The sequence below is a fragment of the Tachypleus tridentatus genome, chromosome 5 (genome assembly GCF_004210375.1).
Source record: "Tachypleus tridentatus isolate NWPU-2018 chromosome 5, ASM421037v1, whole genome shotgun sequence".
In the NCBI taxonomy this organism is placed as follows: domain Eukaryota; kingdom Metazoa; phylum Arthropoda; class Merostomata; order Xiphosura; family Limulidae; genus Tachypleus; species Tachypleus tridentatus.
Window position 1 is genome coordinate 8686202 of NC_134829.1, and position 18844 is coordinate 8705045.

Sequence of the window (18844 nt, forward strand, 5' to 3'; positions counted from 1 at the left end):
TCAGAGGCCCGGCATGGCCAGGTTGTTTAAGGCACTCGTAATTCGAAAGTCGCGGGTTCGATTCCACCTTCACACCAATCGTGTTCGTCCTTTCAGCCGTTTGGGCGTTATAACGTAACGATCAATCCCACTACTCGTTGCACAAGAGTTGGCGGTTGGTGGTGATGACTAACTGCCTTCACTCTAGTCTTAATGCTAAATTAGGAACGGCTAGTGTAGATAGCCCTCGTGTAGCTTTGCGCGAAATACAAACCAAACCAATCATTTCATTAGCACGTGCCAAAACCCATGTCACTATATCCAGCACCAAGTTTTTCTGATCCGAAATTCTTTCTCTTTAATGTCCAGCAAGATAAGTACTTTTCTCAGCCCTGATTCTCTTGCATACAATATAATTAATTAGACCACTTTCAATCACTGGTAGAGATACGATATCTTGTCTTGTATGTGAAGAGCGCTGCATTCTCATGGCATTGCTGCTAATTCAAGTGATTTTACTAAAAAGTCCAATTAAGCATGGAGCAAAATAAGAGCATTTCAGTTACAGTTCAGAAACCTATGAGTAGTTAACTGGTATTTCTATTGGCAATGTTTTTCAAATGACATTCATTTTGCCTGCTTATTGCTAAAAATGAAATGAGAGAATTTTATAAGTTATAATTATATATATATATATGTAAACCATGGAGGTTCAGAAAGAGGTTTACCGTTTTCTTCTACAAAATAAGAAAAACTGAATATAAATAAAACCAGTCCTATTATTTCTCATCATTGGCCTATTATTATGTTTTTTGTTATATTTACTAACAATATCTAGTTTAATTACTTGAAAATTATATAAAATTAAAAAAAGACTAAAAATGGATATAAATTAAATTGCCTAAATAAGCGTTAAACGTTTCGTTTCAATGTATTTCAGGACGGCTAGTACGGGTATTAACATTTTACTAATAAAGCATAGAACATATTTTTTCGTCCTTGGAGGTTATCTTCAGGTTAACTAAGAGAATTTGCAACGTCTGGTTTATTCGTGCTATATAATTTTAATTGAATAATAGAGTTTATTAGCGACCAGGTTACTGCCGTTTGTTTTCTTTCTTCTTTCTAATCGAAATATAAAATACTGGATTCGATGGGTCCTTTTTTTCCCTTTCTACTATATTACTCAAACTATTTCATTTTTGGTAAAAGTTACTTTCCCTTCCTAGTGTCAATATGATCTAAGTTGGTTTGAGTAATACTTGGCTTACACGTTCCGTGTTTTTATAATATATTTAAGGTTTTTAAAATGCGTAATTCCATTAAATTATATGAGATGCTTTTTTTTTTGGATCTTACAATTTTTACTAACAACAAGCACTTTATTCAGATTTTAAACGATAGATGTGGTCATCAATTTGTAATGACTTCTACAGGATTATTGAAAACATTTTCATCATATCAATAATAATTTTATATTTGAAACGATGCAGAGCTTAATACGGTGCTCCTTCTTTTTTAACTTCAAGAGCTAATCAGAGAGAATTCTTAAGTTAGTGTTATGTAAAAAGTAGAAATTTAATTATCAAAATTGATATTTCATGAGCATAAGTTAGATAAGTATTATTGTTTAGAAATAAAACAGTACATTTCAATCTTACAATATTCTGTATTTAAATTATACTTTAGTACAACAGAAATATACTGTAACAATTATAGAATTAATCAGTTATCTAAATTACATTGTCTTAGTTTTATATAACATGGAAATTTGCTTATTAATTAAGTGAAAAGTGTAATTTAATTTCTTAAATTATAAATTAACGATGTACATTATGGAGTTAGAACTTTACATGACTTCAGTGATTTCCTTATTGAGAAGAGAACTCTGATCCAATGTATACATAAGTTAATAGTTTAGCTTTTCCGTCATTACAATTATAATTTTTGGGGATGAATTACACCTCAAGACGAACATCAACCTCTTATTAAACTTGTAATACGTATTGATTTAGCTATAACAGGGCGAGGTGAAGGTAACAAGAGAGAGAGAGTAATTCTGATCAAAGAAGACTGTTTCAAGTCAAAATCATATTATAATATACTACAGGATTACCCATGTTGAATAAAAAAAGATCAATGGTCTAAAACGTAAACATAATTACATGAATACTTATTAAATTTAAATGAGGACCAAAATTATATCTGAAAATGTATATAAATAATTGTATTAATTGACTCTGTTTTTTTCCTTGTTAAATGAATTTTAATTATGTGAACAACAAATTTACTGTTATATGTAGTTTGATTTTAGATGTTAAACAGAAGTTGAAATTCAATAAACTTCTGTATATTACATAACATAATGTATAGGGACAAGAAAAGAACTATTGGTTCTTTAAGGCTGTTCTTTTCTCTAAACTAATTTAACCTAGTGAATCACAAACTCATAGTTTGTAGTACTTGAATCGTAAACATATAAACACGTAACTTATCATATGAAAATGCACGCAACAACATTGTTAATAGTATGACTGCTTTAGAATTTAGAAAATTTTCATGTTTCGACCCACCATCTTAATGAAGAAGTGCTATCGATGTACATACAGTAATATAACACTTATATTTAAGTGTTTCCCTTATCGTACAGCCACAACTTTTGTATCAGTTACTTGCTGTAAACGGCATAAACATGCACGGGAGAGAGAGTTTATATTTAAACCAAATTGAAATTAAAATTCTTTACAATGCTAATACCTTCGCGAAAGAGCCGATGTTTTTTTTCTTTAACATATTCGTACTTTTTACAACGTTTTCATAACGTCACGTGATTATTTTCTGTATTATTTTAACCTTTAAGATAAGAAAGTTTCCATTAAAATGTCATTAACGTTACTACTGATTGTGAACACTAATAAAGTTTATTGTTTGCAACAAACAAGATTGTTGGTAGTTTTGCTCGTAAGAAATTTACAACAAGTTGTTATATATATTTAATAATCATAATTACAGGATTATAAACAATTATTCTATCGTTCATGATGAAGTCAATAGTTTTATAAACTTTCTGATATGTAATGAGTTTGTTTACAAATAATTCTAAATATATTCACCACTTCGAAAGTCATCAAGTTTCTTATACCAAAGAGATCAGTAACTACATATTACAGTGCTGCGGACATAATTTGAAATTTATGGAAACAAAATTTGTTTTAATGTTAAAATTAGTCTATCTACACGTTCAAAATAAGGGTGCGTTAAATGTGGATTGTAAGTATAGAAAATTGTACTGAATACTCAAACACCAAATTGTATTTGTTACCTTAGACTCCTGGAATCTTAGACCAAAGGACTGAGTAGGCTCCACTTCCAGTGAACTGATATAGCTGGGAAATTTGATAACCCGTAAAGTAGTGCGCGACACATCTTGATATATAACTTGTCTACTACCTGAGTAATATTATCATAGTGAGTCTAGTTGATTGTGACAAGCTGTTACAACTTCGAAAGAGTTTGATAATAGCTGACCACAAACTTGAAATAAATATATAGATTTTAGTGGTTCCACTTCACATGAAAGTATTTCTCGCATGCTTAAAACCAAATGATAAATAAATCTTATATTTAAAAATAATAATATGAGACATTTTTATTGTTTACAGCATTCTGTAAATATTAAAATGTAATGATGTTCCAGTGTTAGTGTCTATATTGTTGTATATCTTGAATATCTAACAGTGAAAAAAAGAGATTAAAACAAAAAGGTTAACTATTTTACTTCTAGCAGAATAGGTTGTTTAATGCCTCATGTGAATAACAACTGGAAAACTGTTCAAGTTCACAGGATCAATGTTAATTATTTTTGCTTTATTCTGTATTTCAAGCAAGAAACGAAAGAAGAGTTATGCTTCGTTATCAGTTTATTACAATATTTTACAAATACAAAAAAACAGTGGTATGTAAACCAATTGAAAGCTGTTAATATTTTTTTATCTAAATGAATGACAAATTAAGTACTTGTTACATACTAATGGAGACTTAAGGACAGGCGAAATCAAAATTCCATTAATTTTTTAAATATTTTCAATGACATAAATCTGTTACTAGTTTTATTTTCAATTCGTACTTTAAGCGTTCAATACAGACAATCTATGATTCTAGTGCAAAACATGTAAACAAGAAATCTATGTTTCAAGCTGTAAAATGTGTACACAAGATAAGTTAACACTATTGCGTTTTAAAACAAATAGACTGTTCTAGACTAATAAATAAGATAAGTCAAATTGTATTTCGGTATATTATAATTCGAATGACTTCATATTTGGCTGTAATCCAACGCTGGCAACAAAGAGCACTATGGTCGTTACTACAGAGGAACTGAACAAGGACCAGGTTCGATGTTTCATCCTATTGATAAATGTAACAAAACAGTCATTCCTTTGTTTGTTTAAAACAAAGTCACATTCAGCTATCTTTTGTGTCTAGAAAGTGTTAGTGTTAAAAATTCATAAACCTACCATTATACCAACGGTGAACAAAATCAGTTTCATCGTGATTTTGACTGAATAAATGCGTTTCGCTCATACTGAATTTTTACTTTAAAACCTATCATATTAAGAACCTTCCGCTAATACAGCGGTAAGTCTACGGATTTAGAACGCTCAAATTAGGGGCTCGATTCCCCTCAGTGGGATCAGCAGATAGCTCGATGTGGCTTTTCTATAACAACAACACACACACACATTAAAGATACAGAAAAATTTCCTTACTCTGAGAAAATTCGTCTCTCATCTTGATCAGAATGAACAGCTGATAGAACTTCGTTGTTACGTTTTTCACTGCCCGAAACCAACAACTGAAATTTAAAGAAAACAACAAAAAACAATCGGGACATGATAGAAATGGAATGGTCTTCACAACATAGTAACTTGAGGTAAGTTACTTCAGTTTCAATCATCTCTTCTTTACTTTATTAGGTTTCATAGGTAGTATGTATAAACGTTAAAAAACAACTTTAAAACATGAACATTATTTACTGTTCACTATTGAATACATTACTAAGTATAAATGTTTAAATACTCACAGTAAAACCAACTTACTGAATTTAAGAGTTAACAAAAATAAGCTAAATATGTAAATACCGCGGTTACAAAAAAATACGCTTTTTCTTTATAACCAAAGGCTTTACAATTACAAATTAAATGGAGACATCGGTTAATCTTGTAATACCCACAGTTACAAATAAATACATTTTTGATAAAATAAAGGCTGCCGTGTATGAAATATTAAATAGGCTGTGCATGGCATCAGATTTAATCGAAGAAGTCAGAGTTATAGCTTATTATTAGATTAACAAACTTGTATGGTACAATTAAATTCTATATATCTTAGAGTGTACAACAGAGTGTACCTTAGAATAAACATATAGTGGGTGATAGGGTGCTACTGACAGGTTGACTTGTTGACTTTATTTGAAATGAAGATTAAAATAACTGAATATTGAAGTTGGACTACGAAGCAGTAATGTGACTATTAGTATTTAATTTGGCTTATGAATTAGCCCTAAAAAAGTTATAAAAAGTTCACGAAGTTAAGTTTACCATTATTGACAAACATAGCATATTATGTGTTTCGCGAAGCCAACTATTTGCAAAGAATGTAAGAAAATCTTACAATGTTTACTGACTCAATATTGAAATAAAACTGGAATTTTGGATTCATGCAATCAATTGCTAGAGGTAGACAATTTCAAACGTTTCATATCTCTTGTATTCTAAAACAATGAGGTATAATATGCAGGATTTTTCACCCCATAAGAATTATGCTAAAAATTTTGCAAAGTGTGATAGCATTGAAACACTCTGTCCTTTTATTTTAAGTATAACCCAAAAACGTTTAATGGTTTAGAAACAACATGACATTGGGCCATAAGACTCCAACAAAATAATTGCATTTAAGTTATCAAACTGAAACCAAAAGGATTCTGCAACACTTACCAAACTGTCAAACGGTTAACTGTTCTCAAAGTGACGGATGTTCTACACTGCGCCTTTTTCTTTTGAGATTTTTCTTTCGAAAGGAAGCTGGATATGCTACTGATGATACTAGGTTCCGTCTCGAAAGACGTTCCCTTTTTATTGAGATTTGTGTCGCTAGAGAGCGCCTTGGTAACGAATGTTGTGAGTCTGCACGTTCCTTATCTTCTTCCACAGAAAACTTCTCAACAAGAAAACCTACACTCTTCTCCTGCAAGACGTTACAGTTAATCCGCTTGTGGTTTGGTTGAGCACGATAACCTGGCCAGTAATCAATCGTTCTTGGTCTAATTTTAGCACTGATTGTTTAATGAAAGTTTTCAGAAACTTGATTGATCTTTTTCAATATGGATTATCACTTCAGATGACCGCTCTACTTTTAACTTTATTGGATTTAAGATGAATGAAGTATATTCTACTTCCACGGAAGAATTACACTTGTTAGAACAGATATTTCAGAATAAAAGTCCAGAATTAATGTAATCTTAGTGGATGATGAAGAGAGAATACATATTTAATAATTACACACAAAACTGTTAAACATATAAACTATTTGTTCCTTAATAATAGCATATAGCTATATGAAAACAATAACGTTTGTTTAGAATCATTTAGAAATAACAAGTGATGTTTCCAAACAGATACCACACGTTAAGTATTTAATTTTATCTCATAAAAAGCAGTTGTTTACATTTGTCATACTTGCCCCCTCATGTCCTTCAACAACACGAGTTTAGTGATTTCAATACAATGTGTTTCAGGTGCAAGACTTTTTCGAATTTGGTTGTAAATAATTCCAGTTTTTTCCAAATACTTTCATTTCTAGAGAACGAAACGATGAGAACTTTATCTTCCAATAAACTTGAGCAGCATTGTCATTTCTATGTCTCGTTAAAAGACTTCTAACAAAAAGTTTCACTGCAGAAAAAATCGCAAGCCGTAAGGTATAAAATGGCCATAGCGAAATCTATGGGCAGTTTACTAGTTGTCGTGAACTTTTGCCCGAAAAAATATCTATTGAAAAAGAACATTCACATTAAATATTAGAAAATAATTATTAGAACTGAGAATAGAAAGGCGAATCAGCACAGTCGAGAACAGGAGGCGTTTGTAATAATTTTATTTCCTGAGAGGCTTAATATACTCAAAATCGTCTGAGAAAGTTTCTGAAACTCCAGTTACCATATCCAGACTTTTCTGAGAAGAAATGATGTTTCTCGACACGTTTCTTTCCTTATAAACCGGGTTTCACTGACCGAGGTGGATACATCGTAGATGGTGCGTTGTTTAACTTTGTGAACTTCAAACAAATTCTAGCTTTTCCTTCTAACTTTGACGATATTCATTAACTTATTTAAATTACTCTATTTAACAATTTAAATCGCAATTCATTTATATTTACTGATTTTGTATTCGTTTCTCTTTACTTTTTAATAACATTATTTTGTATCTTTTGTTTGATTTATATCCAGTGAAAGTTTGATGCTATTAAACTAATCTCCAATACGTTTTTTTTTTCTAAACTTTAATATCTGAGTACCAACAGCTGTTCATGTGAACCATCTTGCTTTACAATAATAATAAAACAAAAATTTTATCTACAAAAAAAAGACGTTTTTCTAATACGAAAAAGATTATCCAAGAGAAGGGACAAAAGAAACATTGAATAAAGTCTTCATATCAATAATAATTTTATATTTGAAGCGATGCAGAGCTTAATACGGTGCTCCTTCTTTTTAACTTCAAGAGCTGATTAGAGAGAATTCTTAAGTTAGTGTTATGTAAAAAGTAGAAATTTAATTATCAAAATTGATATTTCATAAGCATAAGTTAGAAAAGTATTATTGTTTAGAAATAAAACAGTACATTTCAATCTTACAGTATTCTGTATCTACATTATACTTTAATACAACAGAAATTTACTGTAACAATTATAGAATTAATCAGTTAATCAGTTATCCAAATTATATTGCCTTAGTTTCATATAACATCGAAATTTGCTTACTAATTCAGTTAAAAGTGTAATTTAATTTTTTTTAAATTATAAATTAACGAGGAATATTATGAGGTTAGAACTTTAACGAGACTGTAAAGAGAATTCTGATCCAATGAATACATAAGTTAATAGTTTAGCTTTTCCGTCATTACAATTATAATTTTTGGGGATAAATTACACCTCAAGACGAACATCAACCTCTTATTAAACTTGTAATACGTATTGATTTAGCTATAACAGGGCGAGGTGAAGGTAACAAGAGAGAGTAATTCTGATCAAAGAAGACTGTTTCAAGTCAAAATCATATTATAATATACTACAGGATTTCCCATGTTGAATAAAGAAAAATCCATGGTCTAAAACGTAAACATAATTACATGAATACTTATTGCTTTTAAATGAGGACCAAAATTATATCCGAAAATATATATAAATAACTGTATTAATTGACTCTGGTTTTGTTCCTTGTTAAATGAATTTTGAATATGTGAATAACAAATTTACAGTTACATGTAGTTTGATTTTTAGATGTTAAACAGAAGTTGAAATTCAATAAACTTCTGTATATTACATAACATAATGTATAGGGACAAGAAAAGAACTATTGGTTCTTTAAGGCTGTTCTTTACTCTAAAGTAATTTAACCTAGTGAATCACAAACTCATAGTTTGTAGTACTTGAATCGTAAACATATAAACACGTAACTTATCATATGAAAATGCACGCAACAACGTTGTTAATAGTATGACTGCTTTAAAATTTAGAAAATCTTCATGTTTAGACCCACCATCTTAATGAAGAAGTGCTATCGATGTACATGCAGTAATATAACACATATTTATGTGTTTTTCGCATCGTACAGCCACAACTTTAGTATCAGTTACATGCTGTAAACGATATAAACATGCGCAGAAGAGATAGTTTATATTGAAGTAAAATTGAAATTAACATTATTTACAACGCTAATAACTTGGCGAAAGAGTCGATGCTGTTTTCTTCATTTTAACATATTCGTGCTTCTTACAACGTTTTCATAACGTCATATGATTATTTTCTGTATTATTTAGCCTTTAAGATTAGAAAGATTCCATTAAAATGTCATAAAAGTTACTGCTAATTGTGAACACTAATAAAGTTTATTGTTCGCAACAGACAAGATTGGTAGTAGTTTTGCTCGTAAGAAACTTGCAACAACTTATTACAGATATGTATTAATCATAATTACAGGATTATAAACAATTATTCTATCGTTCATGATGAAGTCAATAGTTTTATAAACTTTCTCATATGTAATGAGTTTGTTTACAAATAATTCTAAATATATTCACCACTCCCAAAGTCCTCAAATTTCATATGACAAAAAGATCAGTAATTACAGATTACAGTGCTTCGGACATCATTTCAAAGGTGTTTTAATGTTAGAACTAGTCTATCCACACGTTCAAAATAAGGGTACGTTTCATGTGGATAGTAAGTATAAAAATTGTACTTCAAGGACTGTAAACTCAAACACCAAATTTTGCTTGTTACTTATAAACTCCTTGCATATTAGTCCAAAGGACTGTGTAGGATGTACTACCAGAGAACTCATATAGCTGGGAAATTTGAGAACATGTAGTGCACGACATATCTTGATATATATCCTATCTACTATCAGTGTGTATATTAGTACAGTTAGTATAGTTGATTGTGAGAAGCTGTTACAGCTTTGGAAGATACTGATAATAGCTAACCACAGGCTTTAAATAAATAGATAGGTTTTAGTGGTTCCACATCGTATGAGACTATTTCTCGCATGCTTAAAACCAAATGATAAATAAATTATTTTATATTTAAGAATGATCATTTGTGTAATTTGTAAAAAATATTAAAATTTCGAAAATTGTTCTGTGTTAATAAATAATGTTTACATGAAAATTCATAGAAACAGTAACAACATCCAAATATCTTCTTAGATGTGAAACAACTATACTAATATTCTAATAATACGACATAAATACGACTTAGTGTTTCTGTATTAATTTTGTAAGTGAACACTTTGTGTTTCAATCGTCTGTTTTCCTACTTAACTTTTGAGAGAATTATGTACATACGTGATTTAAAATTACATTTTCATATATATATATATGCAATCTTCAGTTGGAATCACTGCGGAAAGTGAAATGTCTCACCATTTGTACATTTCGTTTATTGGTATAAATTCAATCGAAAAATGTAACTACTGTAAGAAGACATCAACTCTAAAACTTTCCTTCTCCATTGTGATTGGGCACGATGTTCTTTTCACACATCACGGTTAATCTTATACTTTGTAATTAAAGCTACTGTATTATTTAAATGAATAATTATATTTACAAAGCATTAAATTTGTTGTATATTTAGACATGAGACATTTTATTGTTCACAGTATTCAGTAAATATTAAAATATAGTGATATTCTTCAAGTTTTTGTGTCTATATTGTTGTATATCTAGAATATCTAAGAGTGAAAAAAAGAGATTAAAACAGAAAGGTTAACTATTTTACTTCTAGCAGAATAAGTTGTTTAATGCCTCATGTGAATAACAACTGGAAAACTGTTCAAGTTCACAGGATCAATGTTAATTATTTCGCTTTATTCTGTATTTCAAGCAAGAAACGAAAGAAGAGTTATGCTTCGTTATCAGTTTATTACAATATTTTACAAATACAAAAACAGTGGTATGTAAACCAATTAAAAGTTGTTAATATTTATTTTATCTAAATGAATGACAAATTAAGTACTTGTTACATACTGATGGAGACTTAGGAATAGGCGAAATCAAAATTCCATTAATTTTTTAAATATTTTCAATGACATAAATCAGTTACTAGTTTTATTTTCAATTCGTACTTTAAGCGTTCAATACAGACAATCTATGATTCTAGTGCAAAACATGTAAACAAGAAATCTATGTTCCGAGCTGTAAAATGTGTAAACAAGATAAGTTAACACTATTGCGTTTTAAAACAAATAGGCTGTTCTAGACTAATAAATATGATAAGTCAAATTGTATTTCGGTATATTATAATTCGAATGACTTCATATTTGGCTGTAATCCAACGCTGGCAACAAAGAGCACTATGGTCGTTACTACAGAGGAACTGAACAAGGACCAGGTTCGATGTTTCATCCTATTGATAAATATAACAAAACAGTCATTCCTTTGTTTGTTTAAAACAAAGTCACTTTCAGCTATCTTCTGTGTCTACCGCGGGAAATCGAACCCAAGGTGTTAGTGTTATAAATTCATAAACTTATCACCATACCAACGGTGGACAAAACCAGTTTTGTCGTGATTTTGACTGGGTAAATGCGTTTCGCTACTACTGAATTTTTACTCTAAAACTTATCAAATTGAAGAATCCTCTAGCAGTGATATCCTTACAGTTAAGAGAACTCTGATCGAATGAATGCATAAGTTAATAGTTTTGCTTTTCCGTCATTATAATAATTTTTCTTAGTACTACATTATTTTGTAAAGTTAATTACAAATCTGCGTTCTAATTACATAATATATCCCCAAACATATACAATATGTTTTTAGGAACCTTCAATGGGCTACCTTGTCAAAGGTTTTCTAATCCACATATACCAAATCTACGCCGTTAGTACCCTCTACATAAACAGTCAAAGAATGTCAAATGATTTGTAAGTCAATATTTTCTTTCTGTGAAACCATGTTGACTGTCTACTGAAAGTGTAGACTTTGTTACGTGGCCAGCTATGGTGAGAAAGCTCTTGATACCAGCATTCCGCTACAAGAAACAATTGATTTATGGTCAATACTAATGTCTCCGTCACAGTGTGGGTTTTACAAATTCATATATTTTATAATTAAAGAATCAATTTCACATTTAATATAATTTTAATCTGAATTTTACTGTTAATATGAAATCAAACTTGTAACTAATATGTTTAAGTTTTTGTTTATATTACATAAAACAATTAAGAAATTGTAGTATTCAATTTAAGACACTTTATTATAGGACGTAGGTTCATTGTATATTTTTTTTGTAACTCACTAAATGCTGAAAATGGTTTCAAATATTTCTATTTAAAGAAGGTCAATAATATAACCATAAATATATTTAAAGAAATTATAGCAATTAACTATGATGTTTGAATAATGTATAGCTTAACAACAAATTCACATACAGAATATTTATGTAAAGCCAGCACTTTTAAATATTGATATATACGGAGGACGAATTCACCGTTAAACATAGTCTGAGTTTTTAAACCCAGTGCAGAATATGATGTTTAATCAAAATATACACGTAGCTGGCTTTGTACAATCTGTTAATACTTACATTATACTGGAAGTTTTATTCACCAGTATTCGTAGATAATTAATTTCTTAATAAAAGTTTGTGATATAAGTTGTACTGTTAATATTATTTCAGCTATTGGGCACAACTTGTTTACGTTTTATTGACACGTTTACTGTTATTTTAATCACAAACTCGTAGTTTGTAGTACTTGAATAGTAAACACATAAACATGTAACTTATCATGTGAAAATGCACGTAACAACGTTGTTAATAGTATGACTGCTCTAAAATTTAGAAAATCTTCATGTTTCGACCCACCATCTTAATGAAAAAGTGATATCGATGTACATACAGTAATATAACACTTATATTTAAGTGTTTCCCTCATCATAAGGTTACAGCTTAGGAATCAATTACGTGCTGTAAACGACATAAACATGCGCAGAAGAGATGGTTTATATTCAAGTAAAATTGAAATTAACTTCATTTACAACGCTAATAACTTGGCGAAAGAGCCGATGCTGTTTTCTTCATTTTAACATATTCGTGCTTCTTACAACGTTTTCATAACGTCATATGATTATTTCCTGTATTATTTAGCCTTTAAGATTAGAAAGATTCCATTAAAATGTCATAAAGTTACTACTAATTGTGAACACTAATGTAGTTTATTGTTCGCAACAGACAAGATTGGTGGTAGTTTTGCTCCTAAGAAACTTGCAACAAGTTATTACAGATATGTATTGATCATAATTACAGGTTTATAAACAATTATTTTGTCGTTCATAATGAAGTCAATAGTTTTATAAACTTTTCGATATGCAATGAATTTGTTGACAAATAATTCTAAATATATTCATCACTCCGAAAGTCCTCAAGTATCATACAACAAAAGATCAGTAATTACAGATTACAGTGCTTCGGACATCATTTCAAAGGTGTTTTAATGTTAGAACTAGTCTATCCACACGTTCAAAATAAGGGTACGTTTCATGTGGATAGTAAGTATAAAAATTGTACTTCAAGGACTGTAAACTCAAACACCAAATTTTGCTTGTTACTTATAAACTCCTTGCATATTAGACCAAAGGACTGTGTAGGATGTACTACCAGAGAACTCATATAGCTGGGAAATTTGAGAACATGTAGTGCACGACATATCTTGATATATATCCTATCTACTATCAGTGTGTATATTAGTACAGTCAGTATAGTTGATTGTGAGAAGCTGTTACAGCTTTGGAAGATACTGATAATAGCTAACCACAGGCTTTAAATAAATAGATAGGTTTTAGTGGTTCCACATCGTATGAGACTATTTCTCGCGTGCTTAAAACCAAATGAAAAATAAATTATTTTATATTTAAGAATGATCATTTGTGTAATATATAAAGAATATTAAAATTTCGAAAACTTGTTCGATGTTGATAAATAATGTTTACAGAAAAATTCATAGAAACAGTAACAACATCCAAATATCTTCTTAGATGTGAAACAACTATACTAATATTCCAATGATACAACATAAATACGACTTAGTGTTTCTATATTAACTTTGTAAGAGTACACTTTGTGTTTCAATCGTCTGTTTTCCTACTTAACTTTTGAGAGAATTATTACATACTTGATATAAAATTAAAATATTCATATATATATATATATATGCAATCTTAAGTTGGAATCACTGCGGAAAGTGAAATGTCTCACCATTTGTACATTTCGTTTATTGGTATAAATTCAATCGAAAAATGTAACTACTGTAAGAAGACATCAACTCTAAAACTTTCCTTCTCCATTGTGATTGAGCACGATGTTCTTTTGACACATCACGGTTAATCTTATACTTTGTAATTAAAGCTACTGTAACATTTAAATATATAATTAAATTTACAAAGCATTAACTTTGTTGTATATTTAGACATGAGACATTTTTATTGTTCACAGTATTCAGTAAATATTAAAATATAGTGATATTCTTCAAGTTTTAGTGTCTATATTGTTGTGTATCTAGAATATCTAGCAGTGAAAAAAAGAGATTAAAACAGAAAGGTTAACTATTTTACTTCTAGCAGAATAAGTTGTTTAATGCCTCATGTGAATAACAACTGGAAAACTGTTCAAGTTCACAGGATCAATGTTAATTATTTCGCTTTATTCTGTATTTGAAGCAAGAAACGAAAGAAGAGTTATGCTTCGTTATCAGTTTATTACAATATTTTACAAATACAAAAACAGTGGTATGTAAACCAATTGAAAGTTGTTAATATTTTTCTATCTAAATGAATGACAAATTAAGTACTTGTTACATACTAATGGAGACTTAAGGACAGGCGAAATCAAAATTCCATTAATTTTTTAAAATATTTTCAATGACATAAATCTGTTACTAGTTTTATTTTCAATTCGTACTTTAAGCGTTCAATACAGACAATCTATGATTCTAGTGCAAAACATGTAAACAAGAAATCTATGTTTCAAGCTGTAAAATGTGTAAACAAGATAAGTTAACACTATTGCGTTTTAAAATTAATAGACTGTTTCAGACAAATAAATAAGATAAGTCAAATTGTATTTCGGTATATTATAATTCGAATGACTTCATATTTGGCTGTAATCCAACGCTGGCAACAAAGAGCACTGTGGTCGTTACTACAGGGATACCGAGCAAGGTCCAGGTTCGATGTTTCATCCTATTGATAAATGTAACAAAACTGTTATTCCTTTGTTTGTTTAAAACAAAATCACTTTCAGCTATCTTCTGTGTCTACCGCGGGAAATCGAACCCAAGATGTTAGTGTTATAAATTCATAAACTTATCACCATACCAACGGTGGACAAAACCAGTTTGGTCGTGATTTTGACTGGGTAAATGCGTTTCGCTTATACTGAATTTTACTTTAAAACCTATCAAATTGAAGAACCCTCCGCTTATACAGCGGTAAGTCTACGGATTTAGAACGCTCAAATTAGGTGCTCGATTCCCCTTAGTGGGCTCAGCAGATAGCTCGATGTGGCTTTGCTTTAAGAACAACACACACACATTAAAGACACAGAAAATTTTCTTACTCTGAGAAAATTCGTCCCTCATCTTGATCAGAATGAACAGCTGATAGAACTTCGTTGTTACGTTTTCACTGCCCAAAACCAACAACTGAAATTTCAAAAAATAACAAAAAACAATAGGGACATGAGAAAATGGAATGGTCTTCACAACATAGTAACTTGTGGTAAGTTACTTCAGTTTCAATCATCTCTTCTTTACTTTATTAGGTTTCATAGGTAGAATGTATAATCGTTAAAAAACAACTTCAAAACATGAACATTATTTACTGTTCACTATTGAATACATTACTAAGTATAAAATGTTTAAATATTCACAGTAAAACCAACTTACTGAATTTAAGAGTTAACAAAAATAAGCTAAATTTGTAAATACGACAGTTACAAATAAATACGCTTTTTCTTTATAACAAAGGCTTTACAATTACAAATTAAATGGAGACATCGGTTAATCTTGTAATGCTCACAGTTACAAATAAATACATTTTTGATAAAATAAAGGCTGCCGTGTATGAAATATTAAATAGGCTGTGCATGGCATCAGATTTAATTGAAGAAGTCAAAGTAATAGCTTACTAATAGATTCACGAACATTTATGGTACAATTAAATTCTATGCCTACCTTTGCAGAATGACCAAGTTCCTTATGTAATAAAATATCTTTATTAATTTTGTCAGCTGGAAGTCTGAGGTTATATGCAGTTTTCTCCTGATTCAAAAAACTCAAACTCTTTTGTGGTTCTTTGATTCTCTAAAGTGTATCTCGTGAGGTCATGATAATTTACAACTTTTCTTCGATTTTCAAAGTTTCTACTGTTAACAATCCTACTGTTTTTTACAATTATCTCCCGAGGTTCGTTTGTCTCAAACGTTCTCCGATTTACATTAACTATCATTTCAGGATAACACATGTTTCTTGATCTCCGACTTTCCAAAGCTCTAATTTCCGAACAATATCTTTGAATGTTATCATATTTTTCGACACGAAGTCTTCCAAAGCCCTTACTATATTTTAGTTTTCTTATTTCTACAGCTCTAACTTGAGAGCCATACTTCCGGTTTGTTCTCCGGCTTTCCCGAATCATAGATACCGGATTATCTCTTTTACCACCAACTAGATTTTTCAAATTTCTCCATCGCGTTTGTGTTATTTCTCGAAGCTCCAAAACTCTTGTTGTCCTTGCACTTTTCCCTCGATTTTCAAGACGTCGAATGTTAATTCTACTTGATTTGTACAATATGTAACTTTTCACAACTGTGCTTTCTGAGTGAAGAATATCTGATAGTGACGTAATTTCCAGAGAGCTGGTATCAACATGGTGTCTATAATTTGTTCTCTTTTGTTCCGAATCCCATCTTTCTGTAGCTCTTATATTTTTCAAAGTCTTGGTTTCATACATTCCTCTGTCTGCCTTTCTTGTGATTTTAAGAGACCTGATCTTATAATATTTCAGAGATCTTTGTCTCACTTCTGGTTTGTTTTGAGAACTGCGCTTTAGCTCTCTTCTCTGTTGTTTCAAATATCGTCTTTGTGAAAGTTGATGTTGCTCCAAAACCATGATTTCATATTCGGTTGTTTCTGCGTTGAGCCTTTCATATCTAAGTAATTTGTAATAGCCTCCTTCGTTTAGAGAAATAGTTTCAGAATATCTCCCACTTGTTCTTGTAAACGGTTGTAACGTTCTATATTGTGAGTTACTTCTATCACTTCGTCGATTTTTTGACGTTTCACTGTTCGTATTTTTTACATTTTTTAGATCTCTTGTCTTGGAGTTATCCCTTAGAATTACTTTTTTGTTTATTCAGAAGAAACCTACGATGTAAATTTCGTCTTATGTTTGAAATGACGTATTTAAAAGTTTTCAGAATTGAGTTATGCCCTTCATTTATTCTGTGGATTTCTAAAGACCTAGTTTGAGTGTTTCGTATTTTGATTCTAGTTTGTAGTTCATTTGCATGTTGTAGTGAATCATGCATCTATTTGATTCTTTGGTTTTCCCCACCTCTAACTTGAGAAACACGTCTCTCATTTGTCCTACTGTAACCTAATACTTGCTTTTCTGAACCATTCCTTTTGTTTCTTCTTATAGATCCCACAGTCCTAGTCTCAGTCTCGAATCTTTCAAGTGGTTGTCGACGTTCCCCCGTTTCTCTTTCTGAAACCCCAAGAACGTTTCTTCTTTGAATTTTCGAAGTTCTAATCTGTAAAACACGCCTATCATTTAACCTACTGGCGTCGAAATTATGTCTTTCAGTAACGCGAATCTTATTTCTTTTCAAAGCTTCTAAATTATCCTTTTGATAATCGCGTTCTTCAAGTGTTTTGAGGTATTCCCCTGCTTGTCTGTCCACAATAAGTCTCTCGCTGCTTCTTCGGTTTTCCATGGTTCTACTTCGAGAAGCACGTCTGTCATTTGACGGGCTTAATTCCGTTATTTGCCCTACAGAATCGTAGATCCTATTTGTTCTTAAGTTTTCGGAACTTCTAGTTTGAAATTCGCATCTTAGGAATGTTCTGTGATGTCCCTTAATTTCTCTTTCAGGAACATTTAGGTCGCGTTTTCTTTCGTCTGCCGAAGATCTAATTTGGAAAACACGTCTTTCATTTAACCTACTGAATTCTAATGTTAGCCTTTCAGAACCATGAATGTTGTTTGCTCTCATGTTTCGTAAAGTTCTTGTTTCAGTCTCACGTCTCTCGAGTGTCCTATACCGTTCTGCTGTTTGTCTCTGCATAATACGCCTCTCATTTGTTCTTCGATATTCCATAGTTCTGCTATGAGAAATACGTCTGTTACTTGAACGAGTGATTTCCGATGTTTCCCCTTCTGAGTCATGCATCTTGTTTGTTTTCATGTTTCTTATATTCGTAGTTTCAGATCCGCGTCTGTCGAGTGTTCTGTGGTGTTCTTCAGTGTGTCTTTCAGAAATGCTTAGTTTGTTATTTCTTTGGTCTTCTGAAGTTATAGTTTGGGAAACACGTCTATCATTTGATCTAACTGCTATTCAATGTCTGCCTGCCAGAGTCAGACGTTTTGGTTCTTCTAAGGTTCTTGAAAGTCTCAGTTTGAAAGTCGTGGTTTTCGTTTGATGTGTCCTGATACAATATTTGCGTCTGAGAATCATTCATTTCCGTTTCTTTCCAGTGTTCACTATTAAAATTCCTCCTGTCCATTATTCTTCTGCCTCCCAGAAACAAGTCTTCAGATAATTGTCTTCGATTTTCCAAATTTCCACTTTCAAAATTATATTGCTGTTGCGTTCTTCGGTTTTCTACGACTGTATTAACAGCACGTCGGTTTCCTGAAGCTCTAGTTTCTTGCACACTTCTTATGGAATTCGATTTGTTTTCCATATTTTTCTATATAATTGATTGCTATTAGAAAATTCAGAATCATTAATAGCTGTGTGTTTAGAGTTACGTCTGCTAATTATTCTTTGACTTCCCAAAATTTTCCTTTCATTATTTTTTCTCAGTATT

General features: G+C 30.8%; 1 protein-coding gene across 2 annotated transcripts; it reads right to left on the reverse strand.

Moving 5' to 3' along the window:
• Positions 1-4017: 4017 nt before the first annotated feature.
• On the reverse strand, positions 4018-16922 carry LOC143250456 (uncharacterized). Of its 2 annotated transcripts, XM_076501015.1 has the most exons (3): positions 15986-16922; positions 4749-4834; positions 4018-4386 (listed from the first exon to the last, which is right to left on the reverse strand). In XM_076501015.1, exon 1 carries the CDS (start codon positions 16920-16922, stop codon positions 16056-16058), a length of 867 nt encoding a protein of 288 aa, XP_076357130.1. In that variant the 3' UTR covers positions 4018-4386; positions 4749-4834; positions 15986-16055. The 2 variants fall into 2 exon arrangements, with proteins under 2 accessions (XP_076357130.1, XP_076357131.1); XM_076501016.1 differs by lacking the exons at positions 4018-4386; positions 4749-4834 and adding an exon at positions 15435-15454.
• Between the last annotated feature and the right edge of the window lie 1922 nt (positions 16923-18844).

Excerpts from the sequence above, each read along its gene's own strand:
- LOC143250456 (XM_076501015.1), bottom strand. The coding sequence starts at position 16,922 with ATGGTTTTGGAGCAACATCAACTTTCACAAAGACGATATTTGAAACAA.